Below are 10,448 nucleotides of genomic sequence, written 5' to 3' on the forward strand. Positions count from 1 at the left end.
TCTTCCAGATATATGAGAAATCCTCCTGTTTGAGGCGGCAGATCCCATTTCTACTCATACTGCTTTTTTTTATATACTGCCTGGATAATGACGATGTGGGCGCCAGATGCAAGAAACGGATTTTAGTGCAAAATACTACAAAATACGGCAGCTATCTGAAAAAAACTATTTTTAACATGTGACGGGCATATATACATAACCACACTATTTTCTAATAATTGAGTTTCCCTTGCATTACAATAACAAAAGATGTTCTTACTATGTACTGTGTACATGTACTAAAAGGAGCTCTCTTTAATGCGATTCACCCAAAATTACCTTAATAATCTAACTTATGTAAATATGGTTACTGCTAGAAAAAAAAAATGTAAAATGGTAATATTCTTTTTGTACTTTTTGAAACACGATTTTTAAACTCTCTTCAAATATAATTAATTATGTCCAAAATGTTTAGCCACTGCGCTATTTTGTGTATTTGTGTTACCTAGTGCAAGCAAGACCATTCTTATTTTCAACCAAACAAAAAATATGTTTTTTTTACAAAACTTATGTTGTTTGGTGTATTGTCTAGTACAGACTTACTCTTGACTGAACAGTTCCGTACGTAATGTAATGAAATCGATGAATCCTTCTTATATCGATAATTTCTTAAATTATTAAGCTAGCTAAAAAAATATTTATATATATATTTACAGTGAAACAACAGTACTATTTTACCATTTCTTATTCCCAATAAATATTGTCGGCAAATTTACATTAACGCATGAGAATGAGGAACGACTGATCAAGTAATGAGAATGCGGTAGCTGAAGCCTAAAAGCTAGAGAACAAAATTATCAATGTCGGAATCAATGTCAGGTGACCACAAAATTTTATTAAAAGGGCATTCCTCCCAATATTTGAAACTAAATGTTGGAGGTCATTTATATTATACCACAATTGGGACACTTACAAAAAATAATGACACAATGCTAAGCGCAATGTTTAGTGGTAGAATGGAAGTACTGACTGATTCGGAAGGTTTGTTATATGTCCTTTATCGAAATAATATTAATAAACGAACTTCTAGGATGGATTTTAATCGACCGCTGTGGAAATCATTTTGGTATTATTCTTAATTTTTTAAGAGATGGTACTGTTCCGTTACCCGAAACTAACAGGGAAATTGCTGAATTGCTTGCCGAAGCCAAATACTACTGCATTACCGAGTTAGCTATTTCTTGTGAACGAGCGCTATATGCGCATCAGGAGCCAAAGCCAATTTGTCGCATTCCACTTATAACTTCACAAAAAGAAGAGCAACATTTATTAAGCGTTTCTTCAAAGCCGGCTGTCATTCTTGTGGTACAGCGGCAGAATAACAAGTATTCATACACAAGTACATCAGATGACAACTTATTAAAAAATATTGAACTATTTGATAAGCTTTCTTTGCGCTTTAATGAACGAATTTTGTTCATTAAAGACGTAATTGGACCTAGTGAAATCTGTTGCTGGTCATTTTACGGACACGGCAAAAAAGTGGCTGAAGTATGTTGCACTTCAATAGTTTATGCGACTGACAGAAAGCATACCAAAGTTGAATTTCCGGAAGCTCGAATATATGAAGAAACGCTACAAGTCTTGCTTTATGAAAACCGCAATGCACCAGACCAAGAACTCATGCAGGCAACGTCTTCAGCTCGAGTTGGAAGTGCTAGTGGAACCAGCATTAATCAGTATACAAGCGATGAGGAAGAAGAACGCACAGGATTGGCGCGATTACGATCTAACAAGCGTAATAATCCTTCCTGATTAATAAAAAGTAATTACATATAATTAATATAGTTTTTATAAATGACTAAATAATATATATGTTTCGTTTTTTTTTATTTAATAAAACTCACAATTTCTGCGTTGCATTAAGCATGAGGTGTGGTTGAAATGATTGTTGTTTAATGTGTTCTTCTGGTACTCGTAGAGTAAAAGATCTATACTTCGAAAATGTGCTCTTACGCCCACAAGCTGGCTGAAACTGCCCCGCTTACATTTGAAAACTTTTTGTGTTCTTTTTCATTATTTTTGGTCGCTATGCTAAAGAAAAAAGATGCCTGATAGTCGAGAAACTCGTCTTTAGCATTTTGAATGAACAAAAATGAATAATTTTCAATAGAGTTGGCGTCGGAAACGCTTTCTTCCTATAAAATTGACCTACGTTGTTTTAGAGCATTAAGTGTTTAAATTCGGTATTCAGAACTTTTATACCCGTCAGTGGCGGACTAAGAACACTTGAGGCCCGGGGCGGGTTTAAGTCGGGGGCCACCTCAGCTTTTCATAAATTCGTCATAAAATGATTATTGGATTATCAATTAATGAAATTCTTTGATAAGAAATAAATTAATTCAGAATATTAAATTACAATTCGACACGCGCGTTTTACAATCAAACAAATTGAAATTTATGCTTTCTTGCTTTAAGTGAACTGAATTTGTTAATTACTTCGTCGAAATCTATTGTCGACGACGCGATGTTTCTCTCGATCGACAAGATGGCAAGACTGTTTAATCTTTGTCCACACATCGTAGACCTCAAGTAATTTCTAATGAGTTTCAATTTCGAAAAACTTCTTTCACATGAAGCTACTGACACACATATAGTTAAAAAGTACTTCAAAATGAGGCAAAGATTTGGCAAAGATTTATTGAAGTCCCACGTGACGAAAAACTGAAGCGTTTCCTTTGTCGTCCATGAACTGGCTGTTTCGATCGTTGTATTCGTCACTCGAATATTTCTCCGCAATCTTTTCACTTCCTGACAAATCTCTTCTTCATCAAAATCATCATACACAAGATTTAGTTCTTTTACAGCAGATGAAATATCTGTGTCTCCGACGCAGTAATGAGAAAATTAGACTGGATCACTTGGAATGTATCAGAAATTTTCTGTGTTGCGCTTAACCTCTCTTGAAGTTCCTGAACGAAACGATCCAAACACTCGTACATTGATCTTCGATTTTCCTCTAGGGCGGTCAAGTGGGATTCTGTGGCTAGCTCACCTGGTAAAAGTTTTCTACGTCTTTGTCGATTTTCAATCTCAACGTCAAGTTCTCGACTCTTTTCAGTGCCAAAGGTGATAGCTTTACTGACAATGTCATTTTTTTCTTCAAACAAAAAAAGCAGTAAAGATTTAATTTTCTTCTGAGTAATGCCAAGTGTTATTCCCTTCTTTTGTAAATATATACGTTAACTTGCGTCTGTGATCAATTAAAATGTGATAAAATTAGGATAAATTAATATTAGATCTGAACTGATTCGGACCATCATTTTCTTCAAATACCTCTATATATGAATTGTTTTACATAAACCGTGGTAAATATACCCGTTACTCGATCTTGCCTTATAAACGTCGAGATCTCAGAAACAAGAGAATTGAGCTTAGACATGCAGATTCCAGAGACATAGACGCCTCGATAGTTTGTAAACTGAAGTTACCAAGCCCACTTAACGCCCATAAACCGCTTAAACTGTCACGCCTAGACACTTTAAAACTGTTTTGATATTTTGCATTGATTAATTAGACTTGAAAATTTCAATCAATTTGCAAAAAACTTTTTGCCACGACCACTCTAACTGCCTTCAACTGCCACTCGCACACATTTCATAAATTTTTTTTTTTTTTTTTTAAATGCTTTGCTTTTATTTATTGAATCTTCTCATTTACGAGACTAACAATACTACTATAATATACTACTATATATACTATAACCTAACTAGGAGTCATGTAGACTGAGACAGTGGCCCTGACAAGTAATGGCTGGGTTGGAAGGCCTGTACGTTGCAGGCGGGTTCGGCTGAAGACCCGAGTCAAGACCCTTGCTAGAGGATTTGGGTGGACAGAGAGTTTTTTATTGTAGGACGCTTTTTGCTTGTCTATTTCTATTTCTCGGCGAGAATGCCGAGGTCCCTGTGGATGTTTTGGTTACGAATATACCATGGTGCCCCAGTGATAGTTCGCAGGATCTTTGATTGGGCTCGCTGTATGATGTCTATGTTGGTTCTGCTCGCGTTCCCCCACAGCTGGGAGCCATAAGTCCAGATTGGCTTAAGAGTGGAGTAGAAGAGCAGGACCTTGTAGTCCAAGGGCGATCGTGAGTTTATAATCCAGTGGAGGCTGCTGGCTTTCAGTTTTAGGTGCAGATTCTTGGATTTGACATGTCTACGCCATGTTAGACGTCTGCCGAGGTGGATACCCAGATACGTTACTTCATTAACTTGGGGGATCTGCGTGCTATTCATACAGAGCGGAGGGTAAGTTTGTCTGTTAAGGGTAAACGTTGTGTTTACACTTTTGTTCGTTTATTTTAATACGCCAGTCAGATAGCCACTTCTCGACTACCACGAGGTGGTTGGCGAGTTGGGTTGTTGCACGGACTGGGCATCTGGAGCGGCTAAGGATCGCAGTGTCGTCGGCGAAGGTGGATGTTGTTAGTCGGTCACTCGTGGGAATATCTGCTGTGTAAAGGACGAATAAAGTTGGCCCAAGTGCGCTACCTTGTGGGACCCCAGCTTCGATAGTGTAGCTGTCAGAAATTGTGTTACATCTTACTGCGAAGGCTCTATTGTAGAGGTAGGATTCAAGAAGTTTATGAGTGTACCCGGGCAAGTGTGTTTTAATTTTATGCATGAGACCTTTGAGCCAGACGCGGTCGAATGCTTGAGATACGTCGAGAAATATCGCGCTGCAATATTCCCTATGTTCGAAGGCTGTGCGAATTTCTGATGTTATTCTGTTTACTTGCTCTATAGTTCCGTGTTTTTCTCTGAAGCCAAATTGATGGGCTGGGATAATGTTGTGGGCTCCCATATATGGTATTTTGCGCGTTAGAAGGCATTTTTCGAATAATTTGGACAGGCATGATAATAAACTTATTGGTCTGCAGTCCCTTGCTGCTTTTTAGTTGATAGGTGTAAAAGTTCTTTTTTGTGTCTTCCAGGTACTTAGACACAGCTCGGGAGTGTTCTTCAGACTTCGTTTGAACCTTTGTTTCGTGAATGTTCCCTTCAATAAGCGGAACAACATGGAAATTCTCGTCCCCGACCAGCGCAACAATTTTGTTGACCAGGGCGCCTGAACTTTTTTCCCTTACGTAAATAGGGGGGGGGGCTTAGGTTTCCTTTGGGTCTCCTGCCCTAACTCTGGTTGGTTGTTGTCCGCCCTGCTAAGATGGAGAATCGGTTTTCATTGGAGCTCCTCGTTTGATCGGTGCTTTTGTTGGTTCGATTGATCTTGGGTTTATTGCCAACAGTGTTGGGTGGACTAAGCTTGCGCTTAATCTGGATGAAGCGGTCCATGCCGGTCTGTATAGCCGGGACCGCTTGTTGCTTATCGAGGCTAACTGTTTTTGTTGCCATTTTATTTTGTTGTGCGGCCGTTGGGACCGAACTCGCAGTATTGGTAGTTGGTTTAATTATTGGTGGTGAGTTTGCTGCAGAAATTTTAGCACTGCTTGTTGTTGGAGCTTCATTCAGCGAAGGCGGCGGTTATGGGGTTTGGCATTGGTAACTCCATGATGCGGGAGTTGGGGTGAGCAGAGAGGGTGAGCAAGAGCTGGCTCTCTTGCTGTCGACGGTCAGTAGAGTCGAGTTGCTCTTTGTCGACTTCTGATGTTGATCTATATCTCTAGTTGAGAAATAGGAGTAGCAAGCATTTCTTGGGTTGACGGAGCTTCTACGCTCATTCTTTTGATCGCTGCTCATTTTTTCGAGCTTGTTGTGCGTGGCACTTATTTGTTTATATTAAATTAAATCAAATTTTGAATTTAATTTTGAAATTACGCGCCCAACGTTCGCACCTCAGCACTGGTCTTACAGTTGATGTGGCAACGCCACTCGCTCATGATTGCCCTCCAAGATAAGTTGGCAGCGCTGTCAGCTGTTTTATCAGCTGCAAAAATTGCAAACTTATATATTTTGCTAACCACCTGCAACACGCGGTCATTCAGCACGCCTATGTTATGAACTATGGCACACGTCCACCGTTTGTTTTTGCAGATTTGCCGCTAACACTGTTCAACCACGTTAACACGAGATTTTCGCGCAGCGCTATCGAAAGACGTCCGCTTCCACGAATGTGTTGACTTGATTCCGATAAATGTTTTGATATTTTAAAATTTGTTGATTAGGTTTGTAAATTTCCTAAATGTGTTTATTTTTACTATTTCTCATGGATTTATCCATCGATATCCATCCACTCTAAAGTGCACAAACCACCCAAAACTGCAACGTCTACACTTTTGAAAAATATGATTTCATTGTTTTATTAGTGTTGTATATTTCAATCGATATGCCAAATATTTTTTGCTACATCCCCAGTTTTAAAAATTTTTATGGTATCTGTTAATCGAAGAAGTCGACTATAGCGTTCTCTTTTATTTTAAATTTTCGGCGGGACTAGAAACGGTTCAGTTTGCTGCGGACATGTGTTGAAAGTTGGCGAAAGAAGTGCAAGCCAACCACGAGCACTGATGGTTGAAGCCAGGCTGATTCTCAAGCGCCTTTGAAAACCAAACCTGGACGACGAGCACAACTACAGACAGCTAAGAACCCCAGTAGAGCAAATAATTGGGCTGCAACAACGCGGAAGAGCGGACTGGATATCTGAAGGGACCTGGGACCTGATTAGAAGGAGGAACAAAGCCTCTGGCGGACCAGCTCATACAGAATCGGTGGCGCCAACACTTCATGGGAATTAGCCACACCACATCACCAAACGTAGCTACGGACTATAGAAGCATTGCTCCACCAAGTGGAAATACCAGGATACCCTCTACACCCCCGCATGTAAAAGAGATTGTGAATGCAATAAAGAAGCTAAAGCGCAACAGGGCAGCCGGCGAGGACAACATACCAGCCGAACTGCTTCAAGTTGATACTCAGCTGATGGCTGATACGCTGCATTTCGCACGCATATGGGAAGGCGAGACTGTACCTGACTCCTGGAAAAGCGAAATCATCGTGAAGCTCCGCAAGAAAGGCGACCTCTGCGACTGCAACAACTGGAGAGGGATAACACTGCTCAACACTAGCTATAAAATCCTAGCTACACTGCTGAACGAACGCCTCCAGGAAAAAATTGAGCCAACAATCCGAGATGAACAGGCAGGCTTCAGACCACACAGGAGTTGCGTAGATCACGCAAACACACTACGAATGATTACCGAGCCAGGAATGGGTGTGAATGTGGAATGGAGAGCCCCGCTTTACCTCCTGTTCATCGACTTCTAGAAGGCGTTCGACTCAGTTGAAAGGGCAGCAATATGGCGATCACTTGCAAGAAAAGGAGTACCTGCGAACCTTATCGCTGTCATCAAATCGATGTATGACGATGCCAAGTTGGTGGTACTGCACAACGGGAAATTAAGTGAACCTTTCCAGACGAACACCGGAATTCGGCACTTTAGGAATTAAGCATTTTCCATACCTCAATACTAAATTTTTAATATAATATGAGAATCAAAGAGGAAAGAGATTTTTACGTGTAATGCAAAAAACAATTTACCTAAAAAAATGAACCCTTTGTCACTGGTGCAAATGCAGACCGTATATTAATGACAACTTTTATACCTAAAATAAGAATGAAGGAGGAAAGTGATTTTTAAATACTGACAAGTGTTTTTCATTCAGAAATTTTGTTTAAAGTCACAGGTGTAAATGCAGACCGTATATTAATGTAAGGTTTGAAAATTATAATATATATTTAAGAAATCAAAAATAATGGTTGTGTAGCATATCTACCCTACCAATACATTAAATGATTGGGTATAACTTAGCGGCATTCCAATACCCAAGTAATACGATCTAACGCTCATACATAAGCCGATCGCTGAGCGTGGGAATGCTGAGCTTGCACTTTGCAGCTCAAGTGGTCAAGCTATACATAACATATGCATGCTTTCTGCATACATTTTTTTTTTTTTTTTTTTTGTATCGCCTTACGGTAGGAAAATTAAAATCTTCTAAAGATACCACCTACCGTCCGTAGGTGGCATGCACGATTCATAACCCCTAGTGGGATTATGCCTACGTACTAAAACAAAAACCTCCGTATGCTCCTCTGTCCTATAAACGCTCACCGGAACTGCCAGTCAAGGTAAGACTTCGATGAGCAGGATGTGAAGCCAGGTCGCTCTCCCTTCCTGATGCATTGGCCATGTAGCGCTCCTCCTTTCCACCCTTTAGTCGCCTTTTACGACAAGCCTGGAACGCTGAGGTAGTATTCTTATCCCGCTCCTCACAGGAACACTCCTTCTGTGTTTTAATTGCCAACTCTGTTGGCCGTCTCGTCGGCACGGACTCGTTTCATCATATTTATGATGATGCGGTGTCCCAGCTCCCATTTATTTACATTCGCTGTCATCGCCGTGATCAATCCATTTGGACTAAGCGGGTCTCCAGAAAACGCTTTCAGCTGTTCGCTCTCCGCCGAGAACCTAGAACAGTGCATTAGCACTTGTTCCGCGGTTTCCACCGCATCAATGCAGTATAGGCATTGGGCTGAGTCTACATGGCGGAAACGATGTAGGTAGGCCCGGAAGCAGCCATGGTCCGTGAGGAATTGGGACATGTGGTAGTCCAAGGTTTTATGGCTGCACTGCGTCCATGCGTCTATCTCCGGGATGAGTTGGTAGGTCCACCTTCCCCGTTGCGACATTTGCCATCTCGTCTGCCACTCTCCAACCACCTGTTCGTAGGCCTCGTCCCGTGTAGCACCATTGCTGATGAGAACAAGAGCCTTGATCTCCAGATCGGCTGGTGGCATGCCTGCTAGAACTAATGCTGCATCCTGAGATATCGTTCTAAAGCCTCTTATTAGCCTAAGGGCCATCGACCTTATCACCATCCGCGCTCCATTTAAGTATGAGCCTTTCTTTGTGGCGTCACTCCAAATTGGCGCAGCGTATAAAAGCGTTGCCTTTGCTACGGTTACCAATAGCCTCCTGGCTGGGTCTCTGGGGCCTCCCACGTTGGGCATTAGTCGAGATAAGGCTGCCGATGTGATGGCTGCCTTTCTGCTAGCGTATTTAGCATGGTCCTTGAAAGATAGCCTGTGGTCTATGAGGACTCCGAGGTACTTCAAGCACTCAGCTGAAGACACCTGGGTTCCGCTGACTGAGACTTGCATGCTCTCCACCTTTTTCCTGCTGCTTAATAGGACAGCTTCAGTTTAATGTGCCGCTATTGCTAGACCAGCTTTTCAAACCAGTCGATGGCCGCTCGAATTGTTGAGTTACACTTCTCCTGGGTTTCCATAATCGTTTTGGCGACTGCAGTTATAGCCACGTCATCTGCGAAGCAGTGCAGCCCAGCTCCTGAGGGCTTCCTGATTGCCAGTAAGCCATCGTACATGATGTTCCACAGGATCGGTCCAAGTACAGATCCTTGTGGAACACCAGCTGAGACTCGGTAGCTTTTTGGTCCATTTTCCGTATCATACCAGAGGATACGATTTCTGAAATAGCTGCCTACAGCTATGGTTGAGGGTACTCTTTCCCTTTCGAAAGCCATATTGGTGGCTGCTTAGACCGTGTGTGCTCTCGGTTACCGCCTCTATTCGGGCATATAGGATGCGCTCAAATAGCTTTCCTACTATGTCCAGAAGGCATAGTGGGCGGTAGCTGACTGCAGCTTGTGCTGGACCTTTCCCTTTAGGTAAAAGTACCAGCTTCTGGCTTTTCCACCTTGCCGGAAAGACTCTGTCCAGAAGGCACTGCTGAAAAGTGTCCCTGAAGATGTCCGGTCTAGACAACGCCACTGCTTTGACGACTACTCCCGGAATGCCATCAAGTCCAGGGGCTTTGTTAGCCTTGATGCGCCTTGCTGCCTCCCCAACCTCCTGTGCAGTGATGTTAGGGAAGTCGGACACTGGAGCTGTGGCTAATGGCTGCCATGTGGTCGACTGCATCGGAAAAAGCTCCGCAACGATGTTGGCCAGGACATCAGGGTCCGAAGGGGGGACATCTCTCTTCCGCAGTTTGTTGCTTACCAGCTTATAGGCCAGACCCCAGGTGTCGTCGTCTACGCTATCCAGCAGATTCTTGTAGGCCTGTGCCTTGGCCGCCGAGATTCCGTGCTTGAACGCGGTTCGCTTGGCTTTAAAAGCTTCCAGCAGCTCCGTTTGATGAGGGCTACCTCTGGCTCGTTGTGCTCTCCTCCTAGCCTTGAGGCATTCCGATCGCATCTGTTGAAGGACGGGGCTCCACCAGTATACGGGGGGCTTACGCTGCACCTTTTTTTTGCGAGGCATTGTCGCATCGCACATTGCTACGAGTATTTTCATAAGCTCCGCCGCCATTGTCTCTGCGTCACCCGTTGGGATTAGTAGGGTGTCGATCTGATATTGCAGCATATCCTTATCGAACTTCCGGGTATCCCATGCTTGCCCCAGTGATCTTCTCGGTTGACTTCTGGTTG

General features: G+C 42.5%; 1 protein-coding gene across 1 annotated transcript; it reads left to right on the forward strand.

Moving 5' to 3' along the window:
* Positions 1-647: 647 nt before the first annotated feature.
* On the forward strand, positions 648-1,924 carry LOC6539196 (BTB/POZ domain-containing adapter for CUL3-mediated RhoA degradation protein 3). The gene is made up of 2 exons (XM_002086061.4): positions 648-1,020; positions 1,070-1,924. Exons 1-2 carry the CDS (start codon positions 840-842, stop codon positions 1,792-1,794), a joined length of 906 nt encoding a protein of 301 aa, XP_002086097.1. The 5' UTR covers positions 648-839; the 3' UTR covers positions 1,795-1,924.
* Positions 1,925-10,448: the final 8,524 nt, after the last annotated feature.

The sequence above is a fragment of the Drosophila yakuba genome, chromosome 2L (assembly GCF_016746365.2).
Source record: "Drosophila yakuba strain Tai18E2 chromosome 2L, Prin_Dyak_Tai18E2_2.1, whole genome shotgun sequence".
Lineage (NCBI taxonomy): Eukaryota > Metazoa > Arthropoda > Insecta > Diptera > Drosophilidae > Drosophila > Drosophila yakuba.